The following is a 17,401-nucleotide window of genomic DNA, read 5'->3' as shown; positions in this document are numbered from 1 at the left end:
CCACCAAGTGTTGCCAACCACAAGCTTAATGTAACCTCAAAAGAGCCATGTGGTGGGTCAAAGGGCGTCCATAGCAACGCAGTTCCAATTATCGGCGGGCATGGTCACAGTTCCTAGCTGTCATAGTTCTATGAATTTGCAGCGAGGTCCTGATCAGGCGCATTGAGTGTTTCCTGGCTTGTAGAGCCCCCATTGCCGGTTAATTCATGGGAATCTGGTTCCTGCAGACAAGACAAGGTTTCCCGTTCACCCTGTGCCCCCCAATGAGCACAGGGTTACTCAGACATAATTGGGGACTGGGCAGGCAGGTAAGGAGTCTCCTCAAGAATCCTCTAGTGTCCCCCTCCCAAATTCAAACATACCCCCATGTGTCCTCAGCCTCAAGGGGTTACCGTGACAGATGTAATAAAACAAACTAAATTTTATTAACTCGTTTAATACTGTTGTCTTATATCACCATTGTTTCATAACTATAGCTGAAGTCACAGGTATTCTAAAATAAAAAAAATACATTACAGAAATTAACAGCTGGAAATCGGTGCTTGCTTATGGGGATGTGTACCCCTTTTACCTTTAAAGGAGCCCTTGATGTTTTACCTGAACGTGTGCAGGCAGTGGGCACTCGGAGAATGGATACAACAAAGCAAGATAGAATTTCATTCCAGGGTAGGATTTCTGAATCTGAGTCTTAGTAGAGTGAAACACATTCAGCTCTTTAGTGTCCTGCTTGACTACATCCATGGCAGTGTTCTTAAAAAAATGGTAGCATGAGTATATTGCAGAGCTCTTTTTCTAGCATGGTCAAGAACATTCAATAACAAAAGAAACTGAGGTGAGTGACACATATCATTATTATTTAAACTGTGTGTTTTGCATGTCGCACAAAAAAGTGGTTCTCAGGATACTATTAAAATACTCTTATTTATAAATTTCAACAATTTTAGGCTATTATTTCTAGCATTATTTAATGTAAGATTAACTGATATGAAACCATTTATGTGCCTGCTGGGAGGAAGAGAGGGTATCATTGTTGGTGCTTAAAGGGTTAAATATATTACTGATGTTTTGTTGAAAAGTATGTTTTTTGGTATGTTTTTTGGAACATATGGGTTCTTGAAGTTAGTGTTGCCTAATTTGGATAAAAATGCTGTTCTCTTTCTTTGGAAAAGAATGCGATTGAGCTATCATTTAATTTTGATAGCTCTATCAAAGTTTTTTTTATCTTGTCTACTGCTTAGTACATTTAAGTTATTATCTATTAAGTTACAGAATATATTATAGAACTTGGATTTTTGGGGTAGAGATTAGGGCTTGGACGGCAAGCATCATTGGTTGGCTAAGGATCATAGGATGTGTAATCCACCTGCAAAAGTGCATCTGTTCTCCAGCCCCACCATAAGTTGGACATAAGCTTTCCTCTTCTGAAGTATCTCACACATCACGTAATATGAATAAAATATTTCCTTTATATGTATGTGTGTGCATTTTTACCAGTTATCTTCATTTATACTAAATTTATAAAGAAAACAATACGTAGCTTAACATATGTTGAGAAATGGTTAAATGTACCATTTTGTTAACTTTAGTACGTACATAGTATAATAGTATAATTTATTGATAAATGATGTTTGAAAAAAGGTGCTTAACAGTTTTAATATTCAGTATTCATTTGAAAAAAAATTTTTTTTTGAGTTTATTATGTTATTTAAATGCACTGTATAATTTAATATATATATATATATATATATATATATATATGTACTGTATCTGTATATGTTGCACATGCACAATGTGATTAAATACATGTAATTATACATTAAACATATATTGTATAATATGTATGTAATGTATAATTCCATGTATATATTTAAACAACATTGTGCAATGTATATGTTTTATATATTTCCTGCTTACAGAGGTATCTTGAGCCTTAAAGAATGTGTTTGCAACAAGAGCATTTACTATATATAGCATGTACTTCATTGCTTTTTAGTTGTGTTATGTTACTCGGTTAATAAAGAGCCACCACACATCCCAAACATAAAAGCAAGCGTGAAGCGTCTCTATTTCCTTACATGTGTATCACATCAGTTGCCAGCCTGCAGCTGACAGATAATTTGTTGGAGAGCAGCTCTCAGGATCTTTACCCGTTATACGGCCTAGTTAGATTGTATGCTGCTGTCCAAAGTAATAGTTCCATGTTTAACTCTACTTCCTTATTATAGTTTGGATTTTAGATGCATAATATGGCTAAAATGACATCATATTTGGTTGTACTATTAAGAAGTCCTGTTTAAGCACATCAGAGGGTAGACATAAATTTGGGGCCTTTATGCTCATCCCGTTGGGAGTTTAATTAGAATATATGTTTCCAGTCAGGTAAAATAAAGACATATTAAAATATGATCTGAGAGTGGTGGCATTTGTCAATTTTAGCAACTAAATGTGACAGAGGTCATATTAAGCTGAAGAAAGTTTCACACAAGAGTAAAATCTCATTTTGTTTTGTATTCCTTTTTTAAATATCTATGGTAACCTAAATTCTATCATATCTTTCTAAAGTAGATTTCATATAAGGTGCCTCATGGGATAAATATAACAACTGTAAACCACAAAACAAGTTTACATGTCTTTAACTTATTAATGTTGAGTTGTTGGAAAAATGAAGACGTAGAGCTTGTTAACACCATCCCAAAAGACAACAATATCAACAAAACAGCTTTTTTTTAAAGCAACTAAAATCCATATTTTTTTTATTATTATTATTTTAGAAAATTACAAAAATTTCTTGTTATATTAGTTATGATAGTTATGATACGTAGTCATATATGTAGTCATATTTCATATGAATAGAGCGGACAAACAAACAGACTAAATTATACAAATATAAGTATTCATAGACAAATTAAAATTCCCTTGATCTCAATGGTTGTTGTAGCCATAATTATTTTTTTCTGGGCACCACGAGTATTTATTTTTCTTTTAGTTATCCCTATTAATCGAATGTTATTTTTGCCGAGTAGGTTTTTTATCTATCTTCTATTAGCAATCTAACTTACTCTGATATGCATTTTAACCCTCTAAATACCACTGTGCCCCATGATATGCCTGTTAACACTCTATATGCCACTGTGCCCAATGAAATGCCTTTTGACCCCCTATGTGCCATTCTGCCTCCAGAAATGCCTTTTACCCCTATATGCCAACATAGGCATTTAGGGGGTTAAAAGGCATATTATGGGGCAGAGTGGCATATAGGGAGGTATAAGGCATTTCAGGAGGCAGAATGGTGTATAGAGGGTTAAAAGACATTTCTGGAGGCAGAGTGGCATTAAGGGGGTTAAAAGGCATTTCATAGAGCACTCTGCCTACAGAAATGCCTTATGCCCCTCATTTAACCCCCCCCCCCGAACTTACCGGTGCTTCTGATTCCCCGGTGTGCACCCGGGGCAGCGTGTAGACAACTTCCGCTGCAGCTGGAAGGAGGTGCGGTTAGCAGCGGGGGTTGTCTGCGTCCATCACGCAAACCTTCCTCGGCTGTCAGTGAGGAGAGTTCCCAGCACTGGCTGTCAGTGAGGAGAGTTTCCCGCACCGGTGTGGGGAATTCTCTCTGACAGTCGGAGAAGGTCTGCGCGATGGTCAGACCTGTTTGAGGTCTGATTATAAGACGACCCCAATTATAAGGCGAGGGTTTTTTTTTCAGAGCATTTGCTCTGAAAAAAACCTCCTCTTATAATCGAGCAAATACGGTAAGTCTGAAACAAACTATTATTATTATTATTATTTAAAATCAAAGATATACTACAGAATATGTGAGAAATAAATTTGCCTAATGAATTTATCAAATAAATGGCAGGGTACACATGAGTTATTTCAGAATTTGGGAATTTATTTGCTCTCCTTCCCCTTAAAAACCAACTTTCTTACTGAGCAGAAGCAGCGGCTTTGTCTCTAGAACATATACATACCAGGTTGAAGAACCAAAATATCAGCAGGAAACCTGTAACCTGCATGCTCCCTCCAGATATGGGCATTCTCAATAATACACGAACAGGTGCTGCCTGAACTCCTGATTGTACTTGAATGATCAGATATACAACCACATATGCTGTCAGGGACTGGGACGACTAATGACCCAGAGCACCCAAAAGATGTTGTTCAGGAGTTCAGGATGCAGAAGTGGAGCCACAGACACCAAGGTGATTGAGCACCTAGGGTTGTGCAGCCACATACCAGTGACCTGACATAGCAGCGGATGTTGTCCAGAACAAAACAAAGTGATATCCTGCAGGCACCCTGGAGCAGGCATGAGACATAGCCCTAGAATCATGTGCAGGATGCTGCAGGCTGGGAGTATGGAAGCTAAGCAGAGTAACAGCTGAAACATAGCGAGCAAGGCTAACAGAGCAAGCAAGGTGGACAGAACAAGGAACAGGGAGATCGAGCAAGAAACATAGCCAGACAATACATACATGGTACAGGACACAACAAAGGACAGGGAACAAGGCACAGGAACACAGGGGATGGAGTAAGGAACTGAGATCCTCAGACACTTCTCCTTAAAGCAAAGATAGGAAATCTTAACAGGGACATGGGGAAAGGAGAGAGGAACCGAGATCCTCAGATGATACAGGGAATAGAGGATAAGGTACATAAGAGACAGACAAACATGAATACAGGAAATAGCCTAGGACTATGTGATAACAATTGGAGATTCCGTCACATCATATGGCCATAGCATGCTTAGCCCACCACTACGCCGAAGTACTCCAAATTTCGGTGGGTCCTACCACTAGACCCTGCCTACTGAATTATTAATACACTGAAACTAAACATTGAATCTAAACACAAAACCAAGGACATACCTTTAGAATGCAGACTGAGACAAACATTACAAGTGGGGCACACCTTATAAAGGAAACAGAGCTGGAGCAAAGAGCAGGGCTAGAAAATCAGAACAGAGCATAAGAAAATCCAGAAATGGATTGTGGCAAAACAGTGAAACTGTAGCAAGACACAAATATGCAGCTCTGCAGCCTGGATGGGGCATGACATATGCACACATTGTAAGACACTCCCTTCCATATGCATTTAGATAAATGCATAACGTGTATGGGCTTTAATGCATATGATAATTTCAGTTATGCACTAAATAAAAGACAATATGCAAAAGGAGGGCCCAGGTGTCCAGTAAAAAGAGGGCTGCACTAATAGCAGAATCGTGGTTGAACTCACAGCACTCAGACAACTCATAATGCTCTCACAACACACACACAAATCAGAAACAGACACGCATATGTTATGGGCATAACTCACATACACAAGAACAAATTAGCGCTCAGACACTCACACCATGCATAGGAACACAACACTCAGAGGAACACATAAGAATACATCTCATAACATCCACAGACAGGAGCTTACAACAAAGAACCATTTACAGCATCTAGCCACAGGGTTGGTTGTCTATTGTTTAGTGCATGAATGTGGAAGAGCAGCCCCACATAGGATGCAGAGCAGGTATTATTTTTAACTAAATGTGGAGCTGAAATCCAACCCACAAATGTTTAAATACATGTAGATTCAGTCTTGCGAGTTATAAAAAATAACAAAGCCAACATAGATCCATTAAAGGAAAAGAGAGAAGATGTATTATATAAGGCAGCATAGGAAAATGTCCTGCAGCACCAGGTATGTATCCTGCCAAAGGTTCATAGGCAACAACAACCAGGTCAGTAACTCCTTGCAGCATAATGTAAATCCAAGATTACCTTAGACTCAGGAGGCAGTATGCTACAAGGAAGGGAGCACTCTACAGTGAGTGCCTGAAATGTGTGCTAAAGTTTTGTCTTGCTGATAGCTGTGGCTGTCAGTTCTGGCTAATAGCTGTATGTATGCTTGAGTGTGGATCACTGTGGCTGGGTGTGCTCAGAGCGTGAAACGAAACTGTATCTATGAGTTTGTGTCAGTGTTAGTTAAGTGTGCATTTGAGAGTGTTTAAGATTGGTTGAAGTTGATTTGTGTGATGATGGGGGTGCTTCAGCATAGCTTATCAGTTATGTAGGTTTAAGTGCCCCCTCAGAGTGTCAGCTGAGTCCCACAATCTCCATTACCGGCCCAATATGCAGTAGTGTGGCACCAAGGGCCCTACCTGTACCTGCAGGACCCAGGGGTCTGATCTGCACCCCATGGGCCCAATCCTAACTAGCAGAGAGAGAGAGAGAGACCAATCTAAACGTAAGGGTTCTGTCAACCCCTTACTGGGCTCCAGGGGCTGTGTTATTCCTAAACTAGGTGGAATGGGCCCTGTCTCCTCCTCACAATTGGTTTACATGGTCCCAGTACCCCACAAAGAAGAAGGGAACGAATAGAAGAGCAAAAGACAAACAGAGATAGAGAAAGGTAGAACAAAATTAAGATGACTGCTCCCTTATGGCCACATGGAAGCAATTATCTGTGCTAATGGTTCTATATGGGCTATAAGCCCGTCTCTTTTACCAATGGCAGGGCGGGAACAGATGATAGATGGTGTTTTTACCCAATTAAGAGGGCGTGAAAGAGCAGAGAGGCAGGGCCCCTTGCATGGTCAGGTCCAGTACAAAATACTGTTTGTATCCCCCTGATAGTGGCCCTGATAGAACTTGTGTTAATGTATGATGAGTGTGTGTGTATTAGTATATGGTGATGAGTGTGTATACATGCATTAATGACTGGAGTGTAATGTAATGTTATGTGTAATCTTAGTGTGTGTAATCTTATGGCGTGTAATGTATGGCGATAGAGTGTGTGTTATTGTATAACGTTAGCATGAGTTTGCATGTTACTGTATGGTATTGGAGTGTGTATGTTAGTGTATGGTGTTAGAATGAGTGTATGAGGTTAGATTGTCGGCAGTGGGCCTAGGGTTAGTTGTGCCCAGTAGAGGAGAAGAGGGAGAGGAGGAGCGGGAGTTTGTGTTCTGAATGCGACATTTAAGAGCAAAAAGATGTACAGTTAAGATGACCTACATACAGGGGTGGGCTGGGCAGGGGGGCAATTGCCCCCCAGGCCGCCCGAAATCTAATCTAAACGGCCGCTGGGTGCTGATGCTTTTTTTAAAATTTAATATGGCAAACCGGACCGGCTATTAAATAAAAAAAAAATAGTATTAAAGCAGCGCCGGCCGGCGGCATCAGCACCCAGCGGCCGTATGCGATGGCCGCCAAGTGATGGGAGCAGCGTGAGGGGTGAAAGCTCCAGCCCTCCCCTGCCTACATAATATTTGACTTCTTAGCAAGCGAATACAAAATAGAGAAGCTAGATGCTAACAAAGAGAAATTCTCTGGAAAGAATCCCACCAATCTAAATTGCTTTCAACAGTATAAATGAATGTCACTCTGTCAGGGTGGTCTCATCTGGGGCCTGACATTGTTTCCAAGATTAGTTCATCAAATGTTCAGACACATGGACCAACTGTGTCTCATTGGATTACACCAAGTTTCCTGAAGTTAAAATAATCTCCGGCATGTCTGCATAGCTTCCTGGAACAATTACACAACCTTGAACAAACACTCTTGTAATGGGTCAATGTTTTTAAGTAAACTATATTACATAAAATATTTTCTATAAATCTTATCTTGCTAATTATTTGGTGCTATATATAAGATATATATTATTCTCAAAGGGGCCATGGCTGGATTCAACGGTACTCATCAGTGTTGTAGTCACCTAGGGTACCTATAGATTAGATCATATAAAAGTATCTGTATGTTGTATTGTATTCTAGAAGTGAAGAGCTCGGGTTAAGCTCTATTTAGGAACCATTGCAAATAAATACACATATAATCACATACTATATTTATTTAAATATGAGGATAACATCAAGATAACTTACTATATTTCTTTAATCTCCAGCTGTGGTGCCTCCTTGTAGCTGTGGTGCCTCCTTGTAGCTGTGGTGCCTCTACCTTTTTTGCTTTTCTACCTTTTATCACTTGAGTCAATATAGATTCACAATCTAATAAGTCACTTTCTGTATTACCTTTTAATTTCAAGAAGGGTTAAAGAGTGTCCAAATGTTAAAGCCTCATCCAGTACAAACTGATTGTGGAGAATGGATGAATTTCAGTTCAAAGCTTAAACACAGAAAAAAACCCACTTTCATTAAACATTTAAATAGTGAAAGGGTAGAAGTAAAGAATCATTAAGAGAATTGTTAGGCTTGTAGTGTGCCAGGTACTTTTTTTCATACTCTCTATTGTTCAATGCACCTGTTTGATCTCCCCAGAAAGTGGTAGATGCATACCAGCTGGTGCCTGTTTTGTAGAAGAACTGTACTCAATCCTGCCGTACCTGTCTGGTAAAAATTGGGCATTTGAGTTCAGGTACCTACAATATGAATATAATATGTGTAAATATGTATAAGATATGTAAATAATCCTTAATATTTCACAAGACAAAAATAACTTGCTCATTTTATTGATCTTCTTTTAATTGATTTATGCCAATTGTCGGTTGCTATTGATATTGCCATTGGATAAAAGTCCCCAAAAGAATAGTATAAAACCTTCCTCTTCCTTTCTACACAAAAGATTAGAGGATTTTGATTTGAATGACTTATTTAACATCAAAAGTGCACTGATTATTGTCATGGATGAACACAAACATATATAACCCCTTCCACTTTTTGTACCTCAAATACCAGAGCCATTTTGCCATTTTTTTTTGTCATATGTCAATTCAACTATTAACCCCTTAAGGACCAGGCTGTTTTTTAACTTTTTGTACCCTTTGAAACCGAGGCTGTTTTTGCGGTGTTCGTGTTTAGATGTCATTTTCTCCCCATTTAGTTTACCCACACAAGTTATATAATGTTTTTTTCAGGACAAGAAGGGCTTTCTTCAGATACCATTGTTTTGATCATATTATCTAATTTCCTATAAAAAAGATAATAAAATATGATGAAAAATTGAAAACAAATTCTCACTTTTATTTGAAAAATCTTTTACGCATCCAAAAAAGCTAATGAAAAAACCTGCTAAATTGATTCCACTATTTGTCCTGAGTTAAGAAATACCCAATTCTTTTATGTTTTTTTGCTTTTTTTCTGCAAGCTATTGGGCAATAAGTACCCCAATATGTGTTCAGCAACATCTCCCGAGTACAGTCATACCCCCCATGCATGGGTTTGTCGGCTTGTTTGGGAGGTAAAACGTCACATTTTGGAAGTGTGCATTTTTTTACTTGGAACTTTTGTACTTCAGGTATAAAGTTATAGCTCCAGGTATACGTCACTATCAAACAAAACCATGCATGGTTTTGTCTGGTGTTTGGGGGATAAAAGGCCACATTTGGGATGTGCGCTTTTTTCCCCATTTTCTGTGCCTATGCCCTATCTTTGAACCCAGCCACTCCAATTTACCCCATCAAACCATTATTATTTTTTCAATTAGACTTTAGGTATTTGAAATGCTTTTACTTTAACTCTTTCCATGTCGACATTTTTGGGAAGATACAGCGCTAATTTTAGCACTTGCTCATAATAATACACTTTATTTCTTTTTCTATTTAGTTTATTCTTTTTGGATTTCTTTTTTAGATATTTTTCCATATTTTTTAAATTATTTTTAAAATATTTTACTAATCAAATTGTGATTGTGAAAACTTAACGCCATTGACTTGCATGGTTGAATGCAGTCTGGAGACCCTCTAGTGAACTTTTTCAACTTTGTCATTTTAAAGGACACAAAGCCATTTTGCTCTCTGGAGCGTTCACAGTGCATCCTGGGGTGAGTGTTCGGTGTTGCTGAATGCCTCGTTATGGAGGCATGTCAGCAACTCTATTGAAGTTTTTAAACAGGCGTCCGCCGCCATACAGTGTATGGAGGGGCCAGACATGGCCCCTGATGCTGATCTCGGTGTTGCTGAATGCCTCTGGAGGCAGAGTGGCATAAAGGGGGTTAAAAGGCATATCATGGGGCACTCTGCCGTCAGAAAAGCCTTATACCCCCATATAACAGTCCCCCCGACTTACCAGTGCTTCTGACTCCCTGGTGTCTGATGGGGGCAGCGGGTGGAGGCTGGCGGAACTACTTCCGGTGGTGCATCTATGACTGAACACCGGAAGGTCATGTGACGCCGGTGCTACGTCATAGAAACCTCGGCAGAAGTCCCATCAGTAGCGAGGGTTGTCTGCGTCCATTGAGCGGGCAGCGGACGTTCGCCGGCTGTCAGAGAATAGAATTCCCTGCAGCGCTGTGGGGAATTCTCTTCTCTAGCAGCCAAGGAAGGTCTGCGCGATGCGCATAGACAACCTCCGCTGCCGCCCGCACTTCCGCCGGGTGAGGTTACCAGACAGGAGGATCTGGGTCCCCTGCAACACTGCGGGGCATCTGGATCTTAGTCTCATAGTCAGACCTCTATTTGAGGTCTGATTATAAGACGACTTCGATTATAAGACGAGCATTGGCTCTGAAAAAAAATACGGTACCTTGGGATGTCTAACTTTCACAAAATATATGGTTTGATGGGGTAAATTGCATTGGCCTGCTTCAAAGATGTCCTAAATAGCACATGGGGCAGAATGATCAGATTTGGAAAAAAATGGTTTTGAAATAGCAAAACGCTACTTGTACTTATTGTCCTATAACTTGCAAAAAAACAAAAACATAAAAACATTGGGTTTTACTAAACTTAGGACAAATAGTAGACTCTATTTAGCAGTCTTTTCATTAGCTTTTGTAGATGAGTATTTTTTTTACAATAAAATTGTACCTGAAGAACGCCCTTCTTGTCCTGAAAAAAAACAATAAATAACTAAACTATATTACAGCTAAACACAAGGCTGGGCTGCCACTTTCAAGACGTGACGTTCAATGGGGAGTTCCTCTTGACAAGGAGGAGGAGGGCAGGAAAAAATGTCAGTATAACCAAAAAAAATTGTTAGGGGATCCATATACAAGGGAGGGGGTGGCTGGGTTTTAGCATTACAAAATCAATATAAACAGGGGGGGGGGGGGTTGGCTGGGGGTAATACACATGCCAGTGGGGCATCACATTAACCAATACAAAAGGGGAGGGGGCATCAATACACAAGGGACGGGGTTGGCTGGGGCATCACATAAATCAATACACAAGGTTGTGGGGGAACACATTAATCAATAGTAAAGGGGCCATGGCTGGGGCATCAATACACAAGGGGCAAAAATACAAAAGTGTTACATTTTCTTAGTGTACTGATTCCTCCCACTCTACTTGGGGCTTCAACTATGTTAGTAAAAGCAAATAAGATTAGTCAGACTGTATGTACCTACCATCCATCACTATACAATACTTTCTGGTACAGTATCTATACATTATTACATTGAGGCAGATTAACCTACTTTTACTGAGAAATATTTGTAAAAAAAAAAATAATAATAATAATAGCAGGAAGGTACTTGCCCCCCACCATGAAAGTTTGTCCAGTAAACCTAAATTTGAACACAGACTCCCCATTGAAAATACTCCCATGAAGACCTTTTGGCTTGGTTAGGGGGGAGCTGTAATCCAGGTTTCTTTACAGTCAATTTTGGCTTTAAGAATGCTGAGTGTAAGATAGCAATTTTATAATGTATAAAAGTTATCATTTCACCATGTTTAAATATATACAAAGATGTTGCCTATTAAATGCATATTATTTGGACCATTAAATGTGTGCAGTCTCTGTGTCTCTGTGTATCTATCTATCTATCTATCTATCTATCTATCTATCTATCTATCCTTATCTAGCTATATCAACATATGTAGTTACTCTCTGGATCATATGGATAGGCAGATATGCATAACTTATTGTGATATTTGGCTTACTCTATTACACTCAATATTACTCTTTTCATAGAATGGATGATGATGATAAAGATGGAGCAAAGCCATTTTCTCCCCAGAAACCTCCAAGCTGACACAATTAATATGTAAGTACCCTCTAAACAGCAAATTATTGGGTATTATTTTTTAAACTTTAAAATGTAATAAGATTGTGCCAATGCCAGATTTGACTTGAAGTTTTTGGGGACTCAACAAAGGAGAAGTGCTTACTTTTCTTTTTTCATTATTATGTTTCTCCAAATTTTTACATCTTACAAAAATATCTGCAGAGACAGATGTTGCAAGGGAAAGAGAGATCATTTTTACCAGCGCATATTTTACTGGTTTCAGGCACATCCCTATGAAGATAAGTAAATTGGGGAGAATGGAAAGGCCAAATTTTTTAGAATATGGTTGTTCTGTCATAAAATTATAAAAAAAACTAAACAATATCTGGTAATCCCAAAATGATGATTTTTACATAACAATATTAAGCATTTCTCTATATACAGTATGTGCTTTCTTAAACCGTATTTATTGTAAAATATCTTGCCTGTTGTAGTTTTTAATAAAAAAAAAAACTATTTAATCATCAATAGCTGACGAAAGCTAATTTTAACTTGGGAGAATAGAAAAAACATTTCATTCAAGTCATGAAATGGAATCTGTTAAAGGAAGCAAAAAGCTACGGAATGTGAATGTCACTGTTTGTGTTGTGTTTCATTCTAATGGAATGTGCAGTTCGGTATATCAGAACGACCCTATCCTCATGTCCCTCATCTCACAAGGTTGTGAATCTGACACTACAACTAAGAATAGCATTGTTTTTAAATATAGACTTCCCTCAGCAATCTTCTCATCCCAATAATTCCTACTTCCATTTTATGTTGCTCTCTTCTTCTGCTTTCAGCAGCTAGGGAGATTATCCTAATTGTGATTCTTTCTCTCTCCTTCCTTCTTATACCTCTCCCAGTAGGCATTCTTGAAACTTCAAAATCTTATTCACATACCCTACATTGATCCTATTCGTGTTCATGTTGCTTGTCATTCTTGTCCACTCTTGTACCAGCTCCAATAATCCCCTCTCCAAAGGATCTGTCTTTGTGTACTAAATCCAAGGGTACGTACTCTTTGCTAATCACCCTAGAGCATTTTTATTCTTTTGACACTTTGAACCACCAATCATCTATTTCAAACCCTGCACAAATTAGCTCTCCTTGACACAATTCTACCCTGGTTCTCCTTCTACCTCGTTAATCACAGTTGCAGTGTCTCCTTTTTCTAGAAGATCATAATCCCTGTTTCTCCTCTCAATTGGCATAACCAAAATTCTAGGATCCTTACCGTTATCACTTTACACTGCCTCTCTTTGCAAACCTATACACTGATGACTCTTACACTCCATTGACAATCTCCTTTCAGGTCATTTGAGCAATCACCCACAAATTGCTGTCTTGGTGTCACTTTTAATTCTGACCTCTAATGCACTGTGTACTGTCTATTTAGTGAATCTTCAAGTACCACTGCCAACAATAAAAAGCATTAATCCGACATCCTCCTTCCTAAAACATTATACAACTAAAGTTCTTGTTCATACACTCATTGTTTCCAATCTTGACTGCTGCAAATCAGCCTTAGCTGGTGTCCTTCATACTCATCTTGCCCATTTACAGTTTTCTCTACTATGATCTCTTCCCACTACCTATCTATTTTCTTGCTGACTACAATGTTTCTCCTACAAAGATCTTCATAGCAGTTCTCCCGCCCACTTGGTTATAAGTAAAAACCTGCTTGGTTCCTCCACTCCAGCAATCTATGGCCATATGGAGTCCCCTATATTGATGCCACAGATAGGTGGTTTTAAATAGTATTTGCAGGGTGTGTGCTGATTCCTTGCTTTGTTGTATTCACTATAGTTCATTTTAGTACATATGTCTTACTAATATAGTTTATTGAAATAATGTTTGTACTGGGATAAAGTTGTGTGTCTGGTCCACCTCAACATCTGTGCTTTCTACTCATCTCTTGTAAGTCCAAATTGATTTCCTTGTCCTGGTTGCCCTTTGTACACTACTGTGTAATATAACAGCAATATATTGATCAATAAAGAACAATAATAATTGTAATAAAAACTATCCTAATTGATTAACCTGTTTTTTCTAACTTTAGGAAGTGGAGCAGACATTACTTAGAAGAAGACAGGATGCTGTCCTCGTAATTTGCCTTATCCATGACTGCAAAATGGATTCTTTTCACAATGTTGCAGAAAATCTTGAAGTTACACAGACTGAATCCTGCAAAGATTTCAAAGTTACAAAAGCATTGGAGGAAGAGAATTTGAGCTCCCCTATTCAGAATTCAAACTTGAAACAGCTTATCAATGACAACTTGAACAGTGAGACAGACTTCTCCAAGTATTCCAAAGCATGTCGTGACAGCATTATGACTGAGCCAATGATAATGGAAGAAGGGGATCAGAGGGTGTTTATAAATATAGCAGGCCTCAGATATGAGACACATCTCAAAACACTCAGTGAGTTCCCTGATACTCTTCTTGGTGATCCACAAAAAAGAATTCATTATTTTGATTCCATGAGGAATGAATACTTTTTTGATAGAAATCGCCCAAGTTTTGATGGGATTCTATATTACTACCAATCTGGTGGAAAAATAAGGCGTCCAGCCAACGTCCCCATAGATGTCTTTGCAGATGAGATTATTTTTTATGAGCTTGGCAATGAAGCTTTGGATCAGTTTCGTGATGATGAAGGTTTTCTGAAAGATCCAGAAATACCTTTACCTACAAATGATTATCATAGACAATTCTGGTTGCTCTTTGAATATCCTGAAAGCTCAAGTGCTGCAAGAGGCATGGCTCTCGTATCTGTTTTGGTGATTGTCATCTCCATACTTATCTTCTGCATGGAAACACTGCCAGAATTCCGAGAAGACAGAGACTTTCAGATCTTCAGAGGCACAGGCAATTCCACTGAATACCTAGCCTACTTTAGCACCTTCACAGATCCATTTTTTATGATAGAGACTACTTGTATAATGTGGTTCTCATTTGAACTAATTGTCAGATTTGTTGTTTGTCCAAGTACCTCTGAGTTCTTTCAGAACATCATGAATATAATTGACATTGTGTCTATCATTCCATATTTTGTAACTTTTATCACTGAACTGGTCAAGCAGACAGAACCAAATGGACAGCAAAACATGTCATTAGCTATTCTACGGATTGTTCGTCTGGTCAGGGTGTTTAGAATCTTTAAGTTATCTAGACACTCTAAGGGGCTTCAAATTCTAGGGCAAACACTCAAAGCCAGTATGAGAGAACTGGGATTGTTAATATTTTTTCTCTTCATTGGTGTAATTCTTTTCTCTAGTGCTGTGTACTTTGCAGAGGTGGATGAACCTAGATCTCAGTTCATTAGCATCCCAGATGGATTTTGGTGGGCTGTGGTTACTATGACAACAGTTGGTTATGGAGATATGTGCCCTATTACTTTGGGGGGAAAGGTTGTAGGTACTCTTTGTGCTATTGCAGGGGTCTTAACCATTGCCTTACCTGTCCCAGTGATAGTATCTAACTTCAATTACTTCTATCATAGAGAAACTGAGAATGAAGAGAGACAAAGTATACCAGTTGAAATGGAAAAGATAAGTTTAACTAATATCACTCGTTCAGGAAGCACATCTTCCCTAAAGAAAGACAATGGTTCTTGTATGTCAGAAAAAAATGGCAGAAGCTAGACCAGGTAAAAGACGCTGTGTATTGTCCCTGTACATCTTGAATTCTGTTTCAATACATTAAAGTCAGATCTCTATTTTGAAGTAAAGGGCTAAAATCTGAAACTGATACATGACTCCGGTGTTCTAAACTGCTGAGATAAATTACATAAGTACAGATTGATCAGAATACAATAGGTACCTTAGACAAAGATTTCTGTCCCCCAAAGAGGCCAGAATGTTTGTAAAGGGGACCTTCTACCATCCTGTCTAATATTGCCTTTAATAAAGCATTAAATATGTAAGTAATACATGCTTAATGCTTTATGCTTTAGCTGAAACCTCACAACCCTTTAATGGTCACCTACTTTAATGTGTCATGCGAATACTGACCTAACCAAGATCCTGTGTGCAGTGTAATAAATGCACATAAATACAGATGCAGCAAATACAGTTCAACATCCCAATTGAAAGCCATGTATTTTTTATATTGCATGCCACATATAATATTAATGTTCCTTCTTGAAGTAACTGCAAAGGTAAATGCAAAGGCTAAGTATTTTTATTAAAGGAAACAGGTAGGTACAAGAAGATACATATCAACTGACACCTTGATAAGACTTTTTTCTATTGGATTTGTGTGTCATCATCATCATCAAAATGATCAAAATGTACAGCTTAAACTATATTCTTCCGCTTATCATGCTGACTTCGTTGAGTCATAACATGTCAAATAAAGCACTTTAAAGGCAATTTAAATATGTGCCTAGAAATCATGGACTACGTCATTTTTAACAGTTACAGATTAAAATGAAACTCAATCATTTCAGGATTAACCAACAAATTGTCATTTATTTAGATGTTAAAATAGCTTTCAAAATAAGAGCTCATAGATTCACTTCCACGGCTGCATAACTTGTACACAAGACTTATAGTTTACTTTTTCTTCATTCAGCCTCATCCCACAGTTGAAAGTGTCACTGCCAGGTGGGATGTCCATGCTCTCTTTATTTCACCGGCAGCTCTGGAAATCAGAGCTGATAACAGGTCTCTCAGTCAACATAATCCACTCACTCTAACATCATAAACTTCCGCATAGATACACTTTCTCTCTGCTTCCATGCGTCCGAATTCCACTAAGTTAGGCATATACCTTGACAATTTTAACACCACGTACTAATACACACACATGCTAACACCATAAACTAACATACTCCCCTGGGTGTATGCTTACTTTCTACTGAGGTGATGCCCCACCTGCACAATTCATCCCCTGTCCATTTTGAGGCTATTGGGTGCTATGCTCAGCTGGCTCTGCTCCCTTTTCTCAGTATTACTCCTTATACCACCTATAAAGGAGGAGAGATGGAGCTCTTGGGTGTAAACAGGGGCATGCCCTGGTAAATTAGAAGGTATGTCTTCTGCAGAATGAAATGCTTACAGTATAAAATTAAGGTCTGTGAAAGTACAGAGAGCATTGTATTGTACCTGCTTATATAGGCACTTGAAATTAAAGTTTTTATCAATACATTTGCATCAAAAGAAATAGAACAATGTCTAATGATCATTTGTTGTCTAAAGGGGTAAATTGACTGATGCACCGTGCACAAAGTATTCTCAGTTAATCTTCTTAGGTATGGTTCAGTTTCATTTTATTATCTACTCATAGTTTTCTTTTTTATATGTGAGTGTATTATTTCAACTTGGATTCCTTTGTCTTGTAGACAAAAATGAGATATTTCCCTTCACAAAATATTGGCAACTTGTTATAACAACCTTGCAAATGGGAGCAGTACAACAAGTTTCCAGTTATCAGAATGGTTTTCCTAGTATTTGCCCTCATATG

At 38.4% G+C, this 17,401-nt stretch overlaps 1 protein-coding gene across 1 annotated transcript; it reads left to right on the top strand.

Moving 5' to 3' along the window:
* Positions 1 to 738: 738 nt before the first annotated feature.
* LOC128475069 (potassium voltage-gated channel subfamily A member 10-like) lies at positions 739 to 15,675 on the top strand. The gene is made up of 3 exons (XM_053457535.1): positions 739 to 832; positions 11,858 to 11,930; positions 13,993 to 15,675. Exon 3 carries the CDS (start codon positions 14,065 to 14,067, stop codon positions 15,577 to 15,579), a length of 1,515 nt encoding a protein of 504 aa, XP_053313510.1. The 5' UTR covers positions 739 to 832; positions 11,858 to 11,930; positions 13,993 to 14,064; the 3' UTR covers positions 15,580 to 15,675.
* The last annotated feature ends 1,726 nt before the right edge of the window (positions 15,676 to 17,401 follow it).

The sequence above is a fragment of the Spea bombifrons genome, chromosome 2 (genome assembly GCF_027358695.1).
Source record: "Spea bombifrons isolate aSpeBom1 chromosome 2, aSpeBom1.2.pri, whole genome shotgun sequence".
In the NCBI taxonomy this organism is placed as follows: Eukaryota; Metazoa; Chordata; class Amphibia; order Anura; family Pelobatidae; genus Spea; species Spea bombifrons.
This window is presented reverse-complemented; position numbering and strand designations above follow the sequence as displayed.